The 21,049-nt window shown below is 35.4% G+C and overlaps 3 protein-coding genes across 7 annotated transcripts in view; 2 read left to right on the forward strand and 1 right to left on the reverse strand.

Moving 5' to 3' along the window:
- Positions 1-8,902, forward strand: part of LOC122275885 (DNA polymerase I) — a 30,326-nt gene extending 21,424 nt beyond the window's left edge. For 4 of the 5 annotated variants that reach the window (XM_043085224.1, XM_043085197.1, XM_043085218.1 and 1 more), the window contains 5 exons: positions 3,143-3,193; positions 3,976-4,034; positions 5,444-5,488; positions 7,583-7,657; positions 8,161-8,902. In XM_043085224.1, coding sequence (XP_042941158.1) covers positions 3,143-3,193; positions 3,976-4,034; positions 5,444-5,488; positions 7,583-7,657; positions 8,161-8,283 — 353 coding nt within the window. In that variant the 3' untranslated portion in view covers positions 8,284-8,902. The remainder of the gene's footprint in view (positions 1-3,142; positions 3,194-3,975; positions 4,035-5,443; positions 5,489-7,582; positions 7,658-8,160) is intronic. The other variant, XR_006228715.1, reaches the window with a different exon arrangement.
- A 1,720-nt stretch (positions 8,903-10,622) lies between these two features.
- On the reverse strand, positions 10,623-15,807 carry LOC122275908. The gene is made up of 8 exons (XM_043085250.1): positions 15,649-15,807; positions 15,126-15,220; positions 14,497-14,570; positions 14,285-14,379; positions 13,190-13,298; positions 12,295-12,308; positions 11,138-11,239; positions 10,623-11,044 (listed from the first exon to the last, which is right to left on the reverse strand). Exons 1-8 carry the CDS (start codon positions 15,715-15,717, stop codon positions 10,910-10,912), a joined length of 693 nt encoding a protein of 230 aa, XP_042941184.1. The 5' UTR covers positions 15,718-15,807; the 3' UTR covers positions 10,623-10,909.
- A 142-nt stretch (positions 15,808-15,949) lies between these two features.
- On the forward strand, positions 15,950-18,533 carry LOC122275914 (signal recognition particle 14 kDa protein). The gene is made up of 4 exons (XM_043085262.1): positions 15,950-16,138; positions 16,726-16,819; positions 16,931-17,037; positions 18,116-18,533. The coding sequence occupies exons 1-4, from the start codon at positions 16,136-16,138 to the stop codon at positions 18,269-18,271; spliced, it is 360 nt and encodes a 119-aa protein (XP_042941196.1). The 5' UTR covers positions 15,950-16,135; the 3' UTR covers positions 18,272-18,533.
- The last annotated feature ends 2,516 nt before the right edge of the window (positions 18,534-21,049 follow it).

Raw genomic sequence — 21,049 nt, forward strand, 5'->3', positions numbered from 1 at the left:
ATAGAAAGATAAAATTTTAAATATTAAAATTCTGCTATCTTGCCACTAATTTATATTGAAAATAATGTAGATTCATGTATATTTCTTAAAACTGATAAAATTTTAGCCGTATCATGTTATTTCTGTTGGCATGCTTAATAGTTAAGATCTATTTATTTATTTTGGCATTAAATAAGTCTAGAGAGCATGTAGAATTTTTCTGATTGGTAAGTTACGTGAGCCTAGTGGGTTTTGATCTGTTAACCTTACCCTCCACTGTGTACCTGTAGGGAAAGGAGTTGCCTTCTAAGCTAGTGTTCATTGGTGTGGGTTCCACCAATTTTCTTTATATTGAACCCACCATAGCATTGAATAAAGAAGAACCCATGAAAGTGGTCTTAAATCCTGGTACTGTGAAATTGGTTGAAACATTGAATCTGATTTGACTTTGTCTTGATCACGTAAAATTTCATGTTCTATAATGAATTTTTTTATAAGTATATTCCTTAATGATATTATATTGAATGAACCTTTTTTCCTTGCTGTTGGAGAGTGTAAAACCTTTGTTGAAGGAATTGCATCAGATACTTGTTAGAAAATATGGGAAAAAATAGGAGAAAATATGGGAAAAAATAGGACCATTTTCTCCACTGTTATCTGGAGGAGAAATAAAACAAGATATAACTTTGATACCAGGTTATTCAAATAGATTGTCAATTTCTGTGTAACAAAATTTGCTTTTGTATTCCTATTTTTGATAAGTAATAATCTTTATTGAATAGAAAGAAACTAGGCAATATCCAAGTAGATAGGAAGTATACAAAGTGAGACACCTAAATTCCTAATTACATTCTAGTAAACTGGAAAGAAGATAAAAACTCATGAACATTCCTGCCCTTCAATACAATGGCAGAAAACCATTGGAAAAGAGAGGATACAAAAAAATTCCAGATTTCCCCCACTACATGCTCCTTGTTGTTAAAGCACCTATCATTCCTTTCCAACCATAGACACCACATTAAGTACAAAGGTATCATCTGCCACACTGCTGCCAGTTGAGCGCTATTGTGAGACCTATTCCAGCATGCAAGTAGATCCACCACACTCTTAGGCATAACTCAACTCAGCCCGGCTCTACTAAGGATACCAGCCCATAACTCCCCAGCCACCTCACAATGTAAAAGCAAATGATCTATCGATTCCCCACTCATTTTACACATGTAGCACCACTCCATGACAATCATACCTCGCTTTCTAAGATTATCAACCATTAAAATCTTCCCATGTGCAGCTGTCTAGGTAAAGAAATCAACTTTAGACGGTACTAAAACCTTCCATATACTCTTCCGCGGAAAGACATATATATATATATATATATATAAAAAGAAAAAAAAAAGAAAAAAAAAGAAAAAAAAAAAAACTCTTCCATGGAAAGAAAGCAGGTTGTTGGATTGTCAAAACCTTGTAAAAAGATATAACAGTAAACTTTTTGCTCCCTGTTTGAGTCCACAGCATACGGTCACCCCCATTGCCTTCTAGCTTTGATGAATACAAATAACTGTAAAAATCTGCCAGCTCTTCAAGTTCCCAGTCCTTAGTGTTTCTTGTAGAAGTGACATTCCAAGTTACCATCCCATTGGCACGACATAGTACTTCTGAAATTGGGGCCTGCTGATTTCCAGCCAAGTTAAAAACAACTGAAAATACAGTGCAAGAGGGCTCTCCCCACTCCATACACTAAACCAAAAGTGGGTTCATGCTCCATCACCCACCTCAAACTTGAGATGTTTTTCAAAAGTGTTCCACCCCTTTCTTATGAACTTCCATAGGCTTACTCCATAAGACCCCCTACCCTCTTTAGAACACCATCCTCCCCACACACAACCATACTTGTGATCAATAACCTCTCTCCACAATGATTTCCCTTCCATTTGGTACCTCCACATCCACTTTCCTAATAGTGCCTTGTTAAAAACACACAAATTTCGCACCCCTAATCCCCCATTCGCAATCGGACAGCTCACCCTTTGCCAACTCACAAGGTGAAATTTGAATACCTCCCCCATGCCACCCCACAAGAAAGCTATAAACAACTTTGCTATCCAGTTTGCCACACCCACCGGTAATGGGAAGAGAGAAAGATAGTAAGTGGGAAGATTGGAGAGGGTGCTTTTAATGAGGCTAAATCTTCCCCCTTTTGATAGGTATAACCGCTTCACTCGATAATCTTTTCTCAATCTTCTCTACCACTCCATCCCAAGTACTCTTTGCTTTGGATGACGCCCCCAAGGGAAGTCGAAGGTATTTCATAGGAAGAGAGGCAATTTTACAACCCAATAACTCCGCTAAAGAGGCTATATTACTCACATCCCCCACCGGAACTAACTCCGACTTTCCCAAGTTCACATTGAGTCCCAAAACAGCTTCAAAACACAACAAAACTGCCCTTAGAGCTTGAATCTGGCCACTAACAGCATCACAAAGCATGAGGGTATCATCCGCAAAAATTAAGTGAGAAATGGAGCTAACATTACGATTGCTACCAACCGAAAAACCAGCAAGAAATCCCCCCCTTACGGCAGCCTCCTCCATGCGACTCAATGCTTTCATTACAATAACAAAAAGGAAAGGGGATAGCGGGTCTCCTTGTCTTAAACCCCTAGAAGTCTGAAAAAATCCACATGATCTTCTATTGACTAAAACTGGGGGGACATATTCCTTGATATGTCCCTCTTCAACTTGTATTCCTTTTAAGTGGTGGTTTTGAAAAGGCTCATGCAATCATGCTTCCTTTTTCCTGTATTTAATCTTGATGTACTTCTCAACTATATCTTTGAAGGTTGTACTTTTTCTAAATTTGAAACATCTTGTTTTACTTTTTAAGAAACAATTATCCAAACGTTTCTCCATCTGGCACCTTAACTAAATGAGCTGAGAGAACTCCTGTGTACTTGGGCCATGCCTTTTACCATCAATAAAGTTTTACTTTTACTTACTAAAAAAAAAAAAACTAAATGAGCTGAGAAAAAGGAGATTACTAGAATCCTTGGTAAGAAAGCATTTTATAAATTGTAAAAAATATTCTTTTATTTATTGTCTTCTTTCTGATGTTAGATGAGAGTGAAAATTTGGTGCTTCATGCATCTTTATCTTATAAATGCAGGAGTTGAAGGAATTGGAAATGTTCATGCAGTGCAACTGATAACTAAATACGGTGTGGTTATCTCCTCCTTATATTTAGTTTAAAAAATGTAAAACAGTGTGCCTAGTTGTATGCTTTATATCATGATGGGATGAAATAGTTGAATTATCGTCTGCTTTATAATTTGCAAAAGTTGATGCTGACTTGGCATGTTTTTAGTTTTTTTTAGATTATTATTTTAAAGCCTTGAAAGATGGACTGATGATAGGCATTGAATGAATTATCCAATGCATGGTTCCTGCATGAACAAAATATATGACTCCTTCCTCAACCATAAGTCAAATCAAGGCCAATGGCCCTTGGGCCAAATAGCACCACCCCTGGTCCTTAGGGACCAGGCCCCCAGGGTCTCAATTCCCCCCAACTACTAGGGCAGTAGTCCCTCAAAAAATTATTAGCAAAGAAAATAGATGTCAAATCAAGGAAAAGCAGAGCCTCTTCTACATGAGAATCCTAGGAAATGAAGGATGTGTCAATGGCAGCATGAGAACACTATCTGGTGAAATATATGTGAGCATAAAGTAGTACACTTATGCTTGGAGGCTTTTTCCTTGCCTTTCAAATCATATCAACCTTTCATATAATTTTCCAACCTAAATGATGGGCTGTTGAATTCAAGTAATCTTTTGTCAGAAATAGGAGTCATCCTCTAAATTGTATAATTTACATCCCTGTTCAAGCTCATTGAGCATTATAGCCCATGTTGTTTGATTTTTCAGTATGTTCTTACTTGTTTCCTTTTAAGTTACTTTCTTGATGCTGATTGGTAAGATATCCTTGGTTCTTAATGGCAGGCACATTAGAAAATTTGTTAAAATGCGTGAATCAAGTTGAAGAGGGACGTATCAGAGAGGTAGTAATAATTAATGACTTTCACATGGATGCCATGCTTCTTTTGTACATAATTCATATGTAAATTTTGGGAGGTGAGATGTATGGATATAAGCATGCATAGCTTGATTGATCAAACTTATGAAAAAAAAACCTTGATTGATCTAATTCATTTTGGATGCAGAGAACCCAATTTTAAGGTTAACCCTCCGCCTCATGCGCTAGATTTCCCCTTAAAACTCTCCATTTGTTCAAAAAAATTTAATTTATAGGAAGAGGTGAATTTAATCATTTAATTTATAATTTAACAATCTCTTGTAATGGGATCCATTTTGATCTAGGCTCAAGATGGATAATCATGATTAATGACTTGAAGACGATAATATTTTGAGCAAATTTAAATCCTACCTATGGAACAAAAGAGTATATTTTCCCTAGTCGGTGTGTGAACGTTAAAGATTGATCTCTTGAAATTTCATAACCATCCCTTACGGAAAATCTTAAAACCTGAGTGTATGAGTTTTGACACAATAGTCTTCTATATACTGTGAACCAAATCCAGAATATCATAACATGTTCAGGAGAGTGCTAGATCTGACTTGGATGTAGTCAAAAGTTACACATCAGATCGGTAACTGCACCCTGATCCACTTTTACTTCATTGTATCTTTAAACTTTTGTTTTCAATAGTTCGAGACACAATTTCCTACTGATGATGGGTTGAGGATAATAAGAGAAAATAGCTGATTTCTTTTTAATTTTGGTTGAATGGGGGACAGGAGCTTATCATCCTCCTAGGACAAGAAAGAGAGGGGGCTGCAGGGAATAAGGAAGAGATGTTAGAATCAGTGTTGATAATAATGGTAACGAGGGAGAAGGGAGGCCTTATTCTTTTGCAGAAGAGAAATTCTCTATTCTTTATGAAAGATATGTAGTGATGAAATAGGGATTATGTAGATCCTACTCTCTTTCATCAAAGGTTTTACATTCTTTAATTACCCAAGGTGCACTTGTGGGAAATTCCTTGCCGACGCTTGTGCACTCCCGGGATTAGTCGGGATGCTGTTCCCGAACACCCAGTGCCAATAAAAAAGAAACATTTCTTATCCGGAAAGAGAGGTGGCTGCTTGTAGTGTTTACACTGATTTTGATCCTTCTTAGTCTAGACCAAGCACCTTCCAAGAACCATACCATCTTCTGGGAAGCCATTTCCTTAATTCCAGATCCTGTTTGGTATTAAATGAACATGGTTAATCCTAATAATCTTCCATTGGATGACATGACATAGCGAGACCTTTAGTATGATTTCTCTATTGTAATTTTTCATTTTTTTCCTTTGAAATGTATGTTGCATGTGATTTGTATTCTTGCGTAATTAGTCTGTTTTCATCTAGTAACTTGATGTACTCAAATTTACTTTTATCCTTGTAGGCCTTAATTGCGAATGCTGAGCAGGCAGTATTAAGCAAGAACTTGGTAATTTTGTCAATCTTTTCTAGTGTCTGCTATTATAACTTTTCTTTAACTTTATTTCGCATGGCAGATTATGGGAAGTGTTCTTGTGATTTATTCTTACCAAAAATGATGATTTTGAGTGCATGAGGAACTTATTATCTTAATTATCAAATTTTAGAAGATAGCACTTTCTTCATTTTTCACGGTGAATCAGGAGAAACTATAGGAATCCTAGAATGCTACATTGAGACATCTTTCACACTGTATTCATGATTTGGGGGCTTGATAGGTTTGTCGTAAGTACACATGGCTGTGGATGGCATGGATGCCCTCTCAAGCTACTTGGTTGTGGCTGTGGGTGGTGCTACTGGTATAGTGGCTGAGCTACCCGTTCTGTGTCTCAGTTTTTGGATTTGGTATGTTTTTTATTTACATATATATTGAAAAGGAAAAAAGATACTGTACTTAAAGTTTACATATGACACAGCAATGTGGCATAACGTAATCAGTTTAAGGAGGCACATGAAAGCTTTTTAGTAATTTTTCTTAGAATATTTGACACTTCATTTTAATCCACTACCATAGGAATGCTTAATGTCGGTTTTTGAAAGCAACGGAGGTTAACTGTAAATAGAATTGTAAATAGGCTTTTTTTGTATACTCCCTGTGTACTCAGGCTTGGCCTATTTACGTGGATCAATAAAATTTATTTACCTATAAAAAAAAAAACTGTAAATAGAATTTACCTTAGGGAGGTAAATCATAATTTCACTAAATAAAAATGAGATTTTCCCCAAAGAAAATTTGAAATAGGCAAAAGTCATGACCTATATATTCCTGTACAGACTTAATGTTGTCCCTCACCTAGCTTACCTGAAACAGAGAGAAAACCTACCCACTCACTTGTTTGCACGTGTGTCTGTTAGAATAAATAAGCACTGCTCCCTAAGGGGCCTCTGACAAGGAAGCCAAAATTATTACATAAAGCCAATGCTTCCATTCGGGAAAAAAAGAAGAGAGACTTATTCAAGTCTGTGGTGAATGAGAAAGCGGAGACTAGACATGATCCCGCTCCTTCTTATTTTCGTGCACCTACTAGGGGGAGAAAACCTCCATTGAATTGGTTTCTCCCTGCAATTAAATCCAATCTGGTTCCAATGAAGGCTCCGTCCAATTCATACAGGATGCCCATGTGGTCTAGAATTGATTGACAAATTGAAAAGTAAATCAAATTGAGAAAGCCTTTGTTCAGGTTTTCACCCATAGGAATGTAAAGACAAAATTGCCTGGCATGTAGAGTCTGATCAATACAAACAAACTGGACTCTAGTCCATGTTAGAGCAACCAACTAGAAATCTAAAATTGGGCGGGGAGACGCATTTAGTACATCAATCCTTATCAAGCGTGACACCTACTTAAATGTACAACTACTCCTGACAGATGATTTCTAGTGCATTTCAATAGTCAATGTCTCGTCATGAGGAAGCCTCCTTATCTATGACCAAAATTTCTTATTGCCATTTACAATACTGAGTTTTTTAATCCCAGTGGTTTCCTTTTCTTTTAAAGAAAACAAGATACCACAATCGACTCCCAAAACTCACCATAGCCTTTTTCCTATATGTTTAGTTTATTCCTTCGTAGGAGCTTAAGAAACACCAACATTATTGGTCTTGCCCCTGGTTTTGTCCTCCATTTTGTATTTAGACATGACAATGGAATTTTTCCCTCCCCCCGTTTCCCGTGCGACTGCTTTATTCAAGCTATTTTGAAGGCCAAATTTCAATCTTTCCTCTACAAACAAAAAGGTGGAGAAATGATTGTGTGATTCAGCCAACTCTACAAACAAAAAGGTGGAGAAATGATTGTATTTAGTAAACTGGACTTTGCTGCTCATATGTATCAGTTGGACCCTTTATTTCCTCAATTTTCCATTGTGAATAGACCTAATACATATATCCAAGCATTTGGGAAATGATTGTGTGATTCTGCCAACTTTTCTAACATGAAGTAACCAATGCTCATCGTCTTCATTTTCATTGATCAGTAGTACTGTGCTTGAATAAATAGTTAGTGGAATATGTTTTAATATGTGAAAGCTTTATGCAATGATAGGCCCTGCTACGTTCTGATCTTCCATTCTACATGGTACCATTTTCTACCAGAGATCTCACGTTTAACAAACCAGAGGTTTGTGCAACTATCGCTTGGCAAATATCTCTTTCTTTATTTAATTATTATCTCAGGAATATTTGTTGGTTAATCAAACTATTGATTTTGCTAATTTAAATCATTTGCAAGCATAAGCGTCTGAATCCTGCATTTTACCTAGGTGTTTGATTTCTGTTAAGTCTCAAAGCTCCGTTTGGTTACTTAGTTCATATGAGATAAGATGAGATGTTTTGTATAATAATAAATAAAATATTGTTATAATATAATTTTTTAATATTAATTTTGTATTGGAATTTGAAAAAGTTGAATTGTTTATTATATTTTGTATGAGAATTTGAAAAGATTGCAATGATTAGATGAGATGAGATGAAATGAGATTATTTGAAAAGTAGACCGCATGTTAAGGTCTACTTCAGACGAGTATTGTTTTGCAAACTGATGAAAACCTTCTTCAGTGTACCTTCCTTTTACGCATCCCTGTAGGTGGATGAGTTTCAGTAGCTAATTCTAAATTTTTACAGGATGATGGGGAGAAATTCACAAGCCTCTTAAATGCCATCAGTGCTTATGCAGAAGGATTTTCAGCTGATTCACTCATTCGAAGAGCATTCTACTTGTGGAAGAAGCTTGAAAGGCAACGTTGAGTTATGTAAACGGGCTAGATTTGCTATTCGCTAATTTTGAAAGTGCATGAGCGGAATACTGACTATTCTTTTGCTGTATTCTCAAATTGTCTCTACAAGGTTTCTCGTGCATACATTCCAAAAATTCCTGGTTCTTCATTCACCTGTTATTCTGGTATATCTTTATTCTGGTATTCTGGTCCAGAGATGACAAATGCAGAGTGAAGAGTAGCACTGCTCTTACCCATTGCTTTCTTTGGTTGCTGATAGATTGGAGAGCAAACTCCTGAGGAATCATATCAGCATAAAAGCAGAATCTTTCTTATCTTTGTATCTGGCTTCGCAGAACGCACAACTCTCTGCAATAATCCCAGCAGTATCAAGGAATCGTCTTCCATTAAAGAAATGAAACAAAATCCGTTGCTTGGAGTTGTAATACAATAGCACAACGATACCCATTATGCTGCACTGCTTAGTATTGAGTCTTGACTTTTGGCATGGCAGTCATCTGTGTAACTGCTATTGCCACTAGGACTGTAAATGAACCAATCTGCTTGATAGTATGCTTGGTATTCGTCCGATTAAACTTGAATTGAACTCGACTCGTAAAAAAAAAAAAAAAAAAAGCTTGACTATGAAAGCATATGCATGTTCAATTAGTAAATGATAAATATTCCATTAAACTTGATTCGACTTGGCTAAAGCTCATTAGGGTCTGCTCGTTTATGCCTGAGTTGACTCGGCTTATTCATATATTGGGAAATACACACACATATACATACATACATATATATATATATATATATATATATATATATATATGTATTCGCTAGGGGTGAAAACCGACATATCGGTTTCGGTTTTGGACAAAAACCGAAACCGCACCGATGGGTGAAAATATTGAAAATCTCGACCGAAACCGGTTGGAGAATGGGGAGGAAACCGTCGTCCTTGGTCTCGGCGTAACTCCGGTCGGTTCGTCGGCGGCTGTGTGCGCCGTGAGAGAGAGCGAGAGGCTGTGGTGAGGCCGCGAGATTTTTGAGAGACAGAGAGAAATATGACGCCGTAGCCCGTGAGGTGAGCATAGAGAGAGAGAGCGAGAGGGGGCTGGCGAGTGGCGAAGGAGCTGTGCTGCGTGCGCCTTGAGAGAGAGAGAGAAAGAGAGAGAGCGAGAGAGAGAGAGGAGCGGCGGCTGGTGAGAGTTTGAGAGATATGAAGAATGGAAGAAGAAGAAGACTGGAACGGTGTTGTGTTAACTCTAGAGTTAAAACGACGCCGTTCCTTTAAATTTTTTTTCCAATACTAAGTTATAAAACGACGCCGTTTCACTTCAGTTTAAGTGAAACGATGTCGTTTCATACATGTATAAATTAAAAAAAAAAATACTCAAACCATCGGTCGGTTCAGCGGTCCGGCCCAGGTTCAAACCGGGACCGAACCGCTGCACATCGGTTTTGAATCAAATCTACCATGCGCCGACCGATTCTACTCCGATTCCGGCCGGTTCCGACCTCCGGCGGCCGGTTTGAGTCGATTCCGGTCGGTTCTTCGGTTTTTTGTACAACCCTAGTATTCGCTAATAATATAAGCATATTACTTTACTTTTATAATTAAATATATAATATGTAACTTAATTACTTATGCTTATATAATGAATATGCTTCATAGCTATATATTATAATTTGTAAAATAATTAGTTGATAAGATTTAATCATTTCATATACTAGAATGTGTGAACCATATAATAAATAGATGTGCTACCATATTATGTGAATGTATTAATAATTTATGTGGGCATATATTATATTGTTATCAACTTATCATGGATAAATATCAACTAGTTACATATTAATTATTTATAAATTTTTTAAAATCTTATAATTCAATAGAGGTTATACTTGTTAGTTGTATAAATTCAATATTATCTTTTTTATTTATCTAATTTATTAAATATTAATAAATAAATAAATAACGACTCAAGCTGAGTTAGAACTCAAGTTTGTTTTTGGGACGAGCTCAAGTTTGAGTTGGGAGTTTAGCTTACCAAGTCAAACTTCACAAAGGTTAAATACAAATCTTGAACTCGGGCATTGATCTTGAGTTTGAATTTTTTGAGTCGAGTCGAGCTCAACAAGCCAAAGATTGGCTTGGCTTGACTTGATTACAGTCGTAATTGCCATCAAAATTAAAAATCAAAAAAAAAAAAAAACAGGCCCTCGTTTGTTCCCAATATTCTATGGAGATGTAAGATGGTTGTGTTCCTTTTTCCCACCACAGACATGGTGGAATGGTTGGCTGAGTGTGTATTTCAAACAAAAATACGGTTCTATGTTTTCATCAAGAATGGACATGGACATTACTTTGCACTCAAGAAAACTAGAGTTTTGTATCTTCTTGGATTTTTATTTATTCCTTAACATGTTCGGCTTCAGCCCTAACATCAAACCCTCAAATGTTAATATAGAAATGAAGATTCCATTATCAACGGGTAGAGCCCATCTGGGATAACAATGGACAACTAGCAAGAGTTCTTCAAGGTCGCTACCAATAATTGAAGGATGCAGAAAACCTCGAAAGAGTAGGGGAGAATGAAGAAAGAATTGAATGTTTCTCCAAAATCACCAATTTACATCTAGTAGAATCATCTCTATGTCTCGGTTTCTGAATTTTCAAGTTCAACTATAGCATTAAATCCAAATTCCTTCCCAGGAGTAAACAGTGACTTCAGTTCTGCTGCCGTCTGGGTCGTGTTAATTTTGTCATCCTTTACCTTGAGATTTTCCTGGTATTAGGTTAGGGAAGAGATTGAAGAAGAAAATGATTAATCGAGTCTTCTGAAATAGACGCATGTAGGGAGTTGTGACAATGAAAATACCTTCTTTACATAATCAGCCAGGGTTGAATTAACTATCTCTTGAATGACAAACTTGGTGACCCGCTCCTCACCAATTATCTGTAAGAGGAAGCTCTTCGGGACCTGAGATGAGCCATAAATTTGGGTCACCAAATGCATGCACAACAGAGAATTCCATGGAAAATATTTCAAAAAATGAAGAGATCCTTCGTAAAGACCTACAAGGATGCAGCACCAGCTAAGATAAGGGTATTTTAAACACATCAAAGACTCATAATCTCCCCCACTTCAGTGACATTGTTATGATACTACGTGTAAGGGCACCACAAACATAAATACATGCTGAGACACTAGTTGAATTATTATTAATTTTTTCAGTAACACTGGGTGGATTTATGTTTGTGGAACTTCTACATGTTACACTTTAGGGTTTACTTCATATGACTATCTTTTTGTACTCTTGGCCCAAAAGTTTGAGTAGGAATTCCAGAGGATCTGAATCTAATTATTTACATTCCAGAAATTCACAAACATCCAGCATATGGAGTTCATTGAAACATTTTAAACTGGCTCTTTCTTACATGTTTACACAAACATGATATGTGATGTGATATTCAACATTGTTGTTAATATTTGGTGCAACAAACGTTTAATATTTTCCAGTGATAAACCATTGGAAGGAAAAATTGCATGCTTTGCTACAAGAGAAGTATAACTTGATGTCTAATTTTTCGGCTACTGAAAAATGCTTTCATTTAGACATGCCAGAGCATCCACATCAAAAGATGTGATGAACAGATGACTATGATTCTTAGAAACACAGCAGCACCTAACTCAGGCTCCTTTGTCCATCTAGCATACTTGCAGACAATTAGTAAAGGGCGGAGGTCAGGGATCCAAGGCTCCATAGAAAGAAAGCATGGGTAGCAAAGCTTGATGGTATGAAGAATACCGTGGTGGTCATTTCATTTCTAGAAAAATACAAGGATTTTCAAGTAATCAACATTTGGACCAAATTAAGAATTGGAAATTTGAAACAGTCAATGATAAAACTATAGGTGTAATAGTTAAAAGCATAAACAGGCAGATTCAACCACAACCACAATTTAGGCAAATATCAAATAGCACTTTTGAAGGAAAAAAAAAAAAAAAAAACACTAAGGTCTAAAGCCACTTGCCTGTGATGTTTTTCCTTGAGTAGCACCAGCCCACATGCAAAACCAAATATTGTTAGAATTCATTTTCAGACAAACTAATCAGCTGCAGAAATGCAACTTCATTCATAAAAGGACAATATAGATATATCATTATAAACCGTCTATATCTATTCACCCACAAACAGAAAGTCAAAACATTCATTAACCTTAGACAAAATTTTCAATTTTATGATAATCAGGCCTTTTAACATGTTTTTTCAACCATTTAATATCAGATGAAAGGCTGGAGCCACCAATTGAGCCATAAAAAATATACTAAAAGGCTAAAACAATCAACTCAATTCTTTTTTACAACCCCTTCATGTTCTAAGTTATATACTAGATAAGAATTAATTAGATGCAACAAAATGAATACATCATTTGTTGGTTGATCTTAAATCTAAATATTTTCAGGAAATAGGACAAATTTAGTTTAGAAGGTAAACATATTCTGGATGGAACAAAACAATGATGGAAATTTAATATACGTTTTTTTTATAAGTCACACAAATGTATACATATATATCGTTAGACGGTTATTAAAAGTTTTATTTGCTTATAGCTTTGGTTTTTAACACCTTGGTTTTAGGCTTTATTGGGAATGTAACTACAGTATTCCTTTGCCATAAGTGAGGGTTTTTCAATCAAACTAGTTTTTTTTTCTTTTCAAATTTTTAATAAATAAATTACAAAGCAACTATGAATATTAGCAATCATCCATAAATAAATATCATCTACCTTTTGTACCCGTGCCCATAGGAACCCTATCTTGAGAAACTTCATTTCCATGACAATTTTCATATTCTTTATGGGGATAATAGACATAAAGCAAGGTTACCACTTGAACAACCTAAGCAAGTGGAAATCAATGTAATACCTCCTTTTTGCCTGCGAAATCCAGGAACTGGTGGTGCTGTGCGAGCTAAATTTGCCAAAACTTGATCAAATACTTTTTGTGTCTCATCCCCTGGCAACTTCACTCTTAGCTACCAATTGAACATCATGACGGCATTAGAAAAGAAGGTCCAATCCTGAATACTGGGAAATCCAGAAACATGGAGAAATCTGAGCTATAATTTCCCCAATGTGTTACAAGTAATTTGTTGCCCCAGCGCTAACATTTTGTTAGCAGGTTGTAGGATTCAGTTTAGCAACAACTTCCAGAGATATGAACTGCAAGTTCCATGGCTAACTAAATAATAAATAGAATTTACCAACAGACATAGACGAACCAATCAACAGTTTATATCCTCTCTTCTCCCATCTTCATGGACTTAAATACCAACTTTCAAAACCATATGCAGAATAGAAAAGTTGACAAGCCAAGCAAATCCAGCCAAACCAAGGAGAACGTGATCAGTTTAACTTTGGTAATTATAAATTGATTCATTCACATTCATTATACAGAGGTAAAAATGTAGTTTTTTTTTTTTTTTTTTAAATAAATAAATTAAAAAATTGACAGTTGGTACTTTCCCTTTGATAATGATAATTCCCTAGTTTCATTGATGAGCAAAGGGGATTAAATTATGAGATGTGATCTTCATTGACAGATTATCAATATGAGAAAGTAAACACGAATAAATTTTAATGCATATAAGGTGTCTTCGATAATAGAGGCCTGCACTTGAAAGATCAATGATAAGCAAAGGCAGGTCCAAAATTCGGGCCTTAAACAGAGTCTTGACACAGCTCATTTCCGTAGCATCTGAGAGTTTGAACAAAATCTAACAGTTAAGACTCCTAGGAAAGACTTGGTCAGAGAAGGCAAAGGTTTTAACTGGCATGCTATGGAAGAAGAAATGCGTAGGTAAGAATAAAAGAAACGGAAACAAACATCAAAATTAATAGTCACAACTCCCACTAACGATTAGAGAACTCATATCATCACTCCACATAAAAGCCAAAACATGTGCTATCAGGGATGACCAAAAAAAACACGAGTAGCACAAATTTTATCTTGTATGCTCACTTGTATCTTATTTTCATCCTGAGATTCAATAACCATCTCAGCATTTTTCAATGTTATTGCATTGTCCTTCTGATCTGTAATAGATGCCTCCAACCCTACAGCATTTTTCAATGTAAAAGTCAGATTAAAATGGCACAGATTTCAATAAAGTAAAAAATGAAGGGGCAAAAAAAACTAAACATATTTAAAATTCCGTTTGAAATTAACTTCACCTGAACTAGATGCAGATATCTGTCTGGGCAAATGTGTTGGACCTCTCCTATGGGGACTACGATGAATTAATAACCTGAAAAAAACAAAAATATATAACATAAATACTTCTGCAAGTCAAATTTATAAATGTCGAAAATGGTAGCAAATTAAATCAAATGGAAAATGGTGATGTTAAAGCTTAATGAAATTAGACGTAAAGCTTCAAAGGTATGGAATTCAAAAGTTTCAATGTACAAGTAAATCCTGTAAGAAGCAGGGGGATTAAAGTTAGTAAACTGAAGCAACCTGATAAAAAGTTGATACAAACATGCAGATACACATGATACATACACATAGAAAAAGAAATCTTTCTTTTAGTATACTGTTTAGTATATTATAAGAGGTGACGTGAATCAATCAATAAAGTACAAGATTTCTAGAATTGTTTTGCATGTGCATATCGGTTTTTATAACTCTTTGTCAGTCTTTTACAATAGACTTAGCTCTTCAAAATGCTGGTTAGTTTGGAAAGCAAAAAGACTAGGACATTAAAGAGAGACTAATAATTTCACACGTAAATAGGATTTGTTGGTTTGTTATATAAGCATTAAAACATGGAAAAAGCAATTTACATAAATTAATTATTTACCTCCTGCACAGATATTTTTGTACATTACAGAAATTGATGGATGGGGAGTTTCGACCTGTGAGAATATAACTGCGGCAGCTTGTCACAGGAAATTGCTGTAGAAAATAACAAGAACTTGAATGTTCAGAACATCAATCAAAGCCCAACTAGAACTAGAATAATCATAAAATCAATCAAAATACCCAGAACTTGAACCGTTCTACCAACTTCAAATGGCTAATTAGCGAAGATACCACTGGTCTCACTCGAAGCGTGCATGATAGAAGTAGCCGTACGATTTCAAAAGTCGGGATCTTATAAAATATATTACATAAATTCCTTAAAAAAAGCATCCCTTATTTCTTCACCCCACTAACCCATTAGCTCGTAACCGTTAAAACTTGCATTCCATTGTTTTTTTGACACACACAAACACACACCAGAAGACATAACGACAACTGCAGTTTATGAAACTCCTTAAAGAGCATTAAAGAGCAGTTGAAACTGCGGGAAAAAGAAAAGAATCCATTTGTGGTTTTCATACTCTGGAAGTTCGGAGTTGCAGTTGAAGTTCCGAGGGAACAGTTTTCATCGTGGCTGTAATTGAAGCCATGCTTGTTCTTCCGCAACAATTCGCGTTCGCTGAAAAAGCCTTATCCAAGTCTAAGCCCCAGAATCAACGACTTGCTGTTTGGTAATCAATGGTCAAATAACCTGCATTTCATGAAACGACTTGTCGTTTATTTGACTTGGCTGTCATGCACCAAAACGCACTGCTCTTTGTTACCCGACCCGGGCCCGAAAGAAAACAAAAACGAAAACAATACCTGACACAAGAAAAAAAAATTAAATAAATAAATAAAAAGAAGAGGAGGAAGAAGAAGAAGAAGTGAAGGAAAGAAGAAAAGAGAAGCTTTGTAATTCTCAATTTAACTGCAAAACGGAATTTGCTACTGAGAGAGATAGAGCAGAGAAAGAGACCTTTATTAGGGTTTTGCGTCGGCGATTAGAGCTCAACCGCTGCCTTCATCATGGTTTTTCTATTTTCTCTGTTCCTTTGACTTAAATTCCTATTCATGTATATATATTGGGTTGCAGCATACGGCACTTGTTCATTTTTAAAATCCAATTATTATTTTATTTTATTTTTTCATATGTTTTTACTACCTGTTATAGCTGATCCTGTTGTCCAATATATTACTGCGAGCAATAGGTTTCGTTGCTCACTTTTCGTCTGAGTTCTCTGGCCGATACTCTCGTTTGTATGTTGCCCATGTATATATGTATATGCATTTGTGTTTGTATTTATGGGCAATGCTTGAACTGGTTACTTAGCTATTCCTCGCTGCCAGTTTAATTTTTCTTAATTTTCACATGTTCGTGGTTTTCAATTCCATACTATCTCAATTGGAAAATTGTAATGTTATTTCTTTTTGGTTCATTATAAAAGAGTTCCATGTGTCGAAGTATAATTTCTTGTTTATATGGTGAATATAGCCCTCTTTTGGGTGCCTCTGTTTGCGGTTGCTTTTGTGCATGCTTCTGATTTCTTTGGTGATTGTGCGTGATTCTAAACTGAGTTTCTGTTCCTTTCCCGTCCCCCACAAAATATTTTTTTCAGGTTCTTTTACAGCTAGACCCGTTTCTTAATGAACTCACTAGCATGTTTGAGCACACCACCGAGAAGGGTTCTGTTTGGGTTACTCTTAAACGATGTATGTGTTGATTTTTCCTCTGCATTCCATTTCTTTATAATTGGGATGATGAGTTTTTGGATGTTCTGTTTGGCATTCTAATCAATGCTTTTCATTCTTGTGGTCCTTTAGCATCCTTAAAGTCTAAGCTGCAGAGGAATAAAATGGCAAATGGTGGCCAAACTGAGTATAGATGCCTTATCCGTGCTACTGATGGGAAAAAGACGATTTCTACTTCAGTATGTACTCTTTGCCCCTCTGTATTCATCGCTTGCTCTTCCTTTATTACGCTTTATCAGTTGTACTTGAGATTCTATGCGTTTTCCGGAATTAAATGATGTATGCCTGTTTGCTTGTTTAACACCATAGGAAATTATGCAGTTGTTATGTGGTTCTGAGTGTTTATATATATATTTTGGTTTCTTTAGTGGTTTCCTGAGTTCTGTTGGAATTTGAGTTTTGCATTTAGATACTTTGTCAATGAGCAGTTTTAGGTAGTTTCTCTTATAAATTTTGCTGGAGTAGGGAGCCTGTGGAATTCTTGATTTCAAGATGGTTAGAATATGAAGGTGTTGGTCCATATAAGTTGGTTGTCCCCAAGCTGCAATCTGCAAGGGATCTTGATGTATTGAGGATGGTTTCTGACAATTAATTTAAATGAGAGGACTCTATCATGGGTGATTGGTCAATTCCGGTAGCTGTGCTACTTTTTTTTTTTCCCCTAATCTTGGAGAAGGGGAGCTTTGAGATAATACTGGTTGATTCTGTGCAAAATATCTTTCTTCCAAGATCCAACCGTCCTCAAAACTTTTTGAGTTCCCCGCACTTTCTTGCTAGTTATTTTTCATGTAGCCATGTTTATGGGAAAAAATGAAATGTTCTTGGAAAAAATGAGTTCATGATACTGATGCTTTTAGGTATTACCTCTAAGAGTGGGACAAGTATTTAGTTTTTGCTGCGTGGTTGTGGTTAGAGTTTCCTTCTATTCTATTTGATGGTAAAGAATTGTTGTTAAGTGGTTCTTTAGGTTAGGAGAACATATCAGAGCTGATGATCTTATAAATATATATATATATCAGAACTGATGGATCATGTGGTCTTTTGAATAAGAATTTTCAATCTTTTATATCTAGTAGAAGATGCAGTTCTTATGTAGTTGGAAATGGTGCCAAAATAGGGATCAGTATTGACCATTCTCCAGATTGGTCTAAGTTGATGGACACGCTCTGTTTGTATTCTCTCAACTTTCAATGGAACTTTCGTGATTGTAGAGGTTAGTGCCTGTCTAAACCATTTTTACTGGCTTTTATTGGAAAGGTTGGAGCAAAGGATCATCAGCGCTTTCAAGCTTCTTATGCAACTATCCTCAAGGCCCACATGACAGCTCTAAAGAAGAGGGAGAGAAAGGATAAGAAAAAGGCTGCAGTGAATGATAAGAAAGAAGGGGTTGCTAAGAAGCCCAAGAGGGCGTAAATGAGTCCCTTTTTTACTATGTACTCTCTTCTCTTCTTCTTTTTTGTTTTTTTTTGAATAGAAAGAAAGAAAGAGACTATCTAACATGAACCAAAAAATTTTCAATGTTGAGCAAGCACGGGGACTGAAGCATATGCCTTTTGTTAGATGTTACCCTATAATTGACTATGTTTTCATGATATGGTTGAATAGAGAGACAGAGACTTTGCCCCATGTCTTAATGACATTTGATTGAATGCATATGAAAGAACTATATATAGTATGTTTGGCTTCAGCTTGTTGACTGATAGAATGAACTTTGCTTAGAAATTTCCTTGGATCAACATCAAAACATGCAATTTACAACAGGGTCGATTGATTTGCATAATGCGCTTGGACAGAATGTGTGGGCATGCCTCTTCTACTTCTAACAGGTAATGAAGAGAGTAGTTTGTTGTTTTCCGATTTGAGTATGGTCTTTCCAAATGCAAATGCAGAATTATGTCCTTACAAGAACTTCGTGAAATACAAGCCTTTTGTTTTCGCCTTAACTTTGATTGCTTTTTAGATAAAAGATTATGTTGCTTTGTCAGATCATGCAATAATGGAATAAGTTTGTGGTGTTGATGGTTCACAATGACCATCCAGCTTTGTTTAGAAAATAACAAAAATTTTATATGCATTCATTTTTGTGTATTCTATAACCGATCAATGAGATGGTATCACTTCATTAACCATTTTATTTCATTTATTTATTTATTAATTTTGAGTTTTCTATCTGACTTGAATTTCAAATTTTATAGAATTACATTAATAATTATACAAGATTGTAAATAGGTTGTAAAATAAATTGTGAATATATTATTACTCATTAGTTTAATCTCTCTATTTGATCATTAATTTCAAAAGTTCCCAATTATCTTGTGGAGAGAAGGAAAACATTATTTCCCCTTGATGTTAAAACATCTAAATTAAATTCAAATGTAATAAATTAAAAAGTTTTAGACCACTATTTATAAATTTAAAATAAGGTAAAAACAATAATTATTGTTATAGTGCCCAACATGTTTAAAAAAAGACTAGCGAGTGAGCTCACCGTCCATTTTGGGCTGTCGGAGTCGCCAAGAATTGTCGATGGCCCAAAACGGCGAGGAGATGACGACAGGAAGAAGAGGAGACCGAGTCTAATTAGGAGTTTTTGGTTTGGGCGGGCCGGCGAGGTTTTATGTGTTGTGTCTGTTTGGGTTGTACCATTATGGGCGTCCGGTCTTTTTATTTTTTATTCTGTAACAATATTGGGCCTAGAAAGAGAAGCCCAATCAAAAGCAATCACTCGGCCACCCCATGTTTACGCGTTTCAATTTGATTTGACTATATATCTTGCGTTCACGTGTTATTGGGCATGGCTTTGTTTCGATGGCATTCTAACGAGTATTGACCGAGACGCAACTCTTCTAGAATTATGTTGTAAAGTAATGTTATATTTGTAAATACCATCAATAGATTGAATAAACTACTAGATTATGAATTTCAAAGACTGGAAATCATATTCTTGTAAAGCATTTAATATTGATATTGCAATTAGTTATTAGTCTATGGTTTTAAAAAGTTGGCATGGTCCACAATCAATTGATCAGTATACCCAACTTGGAATAGACCAGAAAATCCACCTTCTACTTACACGTCATACAAACCCAAAAATTGGCCTTTGCTTTTACGAGTAATGATATTCACACAATATATATTTTAAAATGAGAATATTTTTATAAAATAATGTTACTTTTATAAGATGTTTTACATAAATATCTCTCTAATTATGTAAAGTGTTGTAAAAAATAACGTGTATTTATTATTTTTCTTGCTTTTACATCATATTAATTACTCAAAGAGAGGGCCCAAAGACTACTTTCAAGCACAAGGACATGAATTATTATTTTCGAATGTATCAGAGTTATTTTTAGGAGAAAAAACGCTGATCATATATATATATATATATATATATATAAGCGCGCACCCTTGACTTTAATCATAACTGAAAACGTTAATTCAGCTGCCTTCAAATTGATTACAAGATCGTGACATGGTAATAATAAGGCAGCCCCTTATGTTTGACATTCAGAGCTGCCTTCATTCATTCTAGAAACATGAACCCTATTCAAACAAGATTAATGTCTTGACTCGTGATCACCCTTTTACCTTATATGTTAATTGTCGTCTCTTTTCTTTTGGTCAAATCTATGGACTAATTGTAATTAAGATGGACATTAATTGAATGCGTAAAGAATACGTAAAAGTGACTACATATAGAATTTTTATTTCTCCACAAATATAATAGAGATTGTCATTCATGTGTTTTAATTCTACTAATAAGAATGGATGAAATTTGTTAAGGATAGTGGACCGAATTAGGTAACAACGCATATTCATGATATTGTGCACAACATAATTAATACTTCTGTGAATTTCCCTGACTAACCATGTTCTTAACTCATTAAAGAGTATCTTAGGTCCCGTTTAGAATTTGGATTGAATTGAAATCAAGTCTAATTTTAAACTAAGTTTAACATTTAAATATCCAACTTTCAAATCACTAAATTCATCTCAACTTGAAATATCTTTACACATGCATGAGACTCACAATCTTTTTCAACTCAATATCTCTTTATATGCGGAATCCATAACTTTTTTCAACTTCTCATAAATACATCTAAACTCATATTAAGATTTGAATACATTTAAACTCATTTTAGGTTAGTCCCACAAAACTCACTTCACCATCTCAACTCATTACTTTTAATA

The sequence above is a fragment of the Carya illinoinensis genome, chromosome 1 (genome assembly GCF_018687715.1).
Source record: "Carya illinoinensis cultivar Pawnee chromosome 1, C.illinoinensisPawnee_v1, whole genome shotgun sequence".
NCBI classification, from domain to species: Eukaryota; Viridiplantae; Streptophyta; class Magnoliopsida; order Fagales; family Juglandaceae; genus Carya; species Carya illinoinensis.

Excerpts from the sequence above, each read along its gene's own strand:
- LOC122275908 (XM_043085250.1), bottom strand. The coding sequence starts at position 15,717 with ATGGCTTCAATTACAGCCACGATGAAAACTGTTCCCTCGGAACTTCAA. Across the intron at positions 15,221-15,648 it reads TGCAACTCCGAACTTCCAGA|CAATTTCCTGTGACAAGCTG; the intron begins GTATGAAAACCA and ends TATTTTCTACAG. Across the intron at positions 13,299-14,284 it reads AGGATGAAAATAAGATACAA|CTAAGAGTGAAGTTGCCAGG; the intron begins GTGAGCATACAA and ends TTCAATTGGTAG.
- LOC122275914 (XM_043085262.1), top strand. Across the intron at positions 16,820-16,930 it reads TTGGGTTACTCTTAAACGAT|CATCCTTAAAGTCTAAGCTG; the intron begins GTATGTGTTGAT and ends GTGGTCCTTTAG. Across the intron at positions 17,038-18,115 it reads AAAAGACGATTTCTACTTCA|GTTGGAGCAAAGGATCATCA; the intron begins GTATGTACTCTT and ends TTTATTGGAAAG.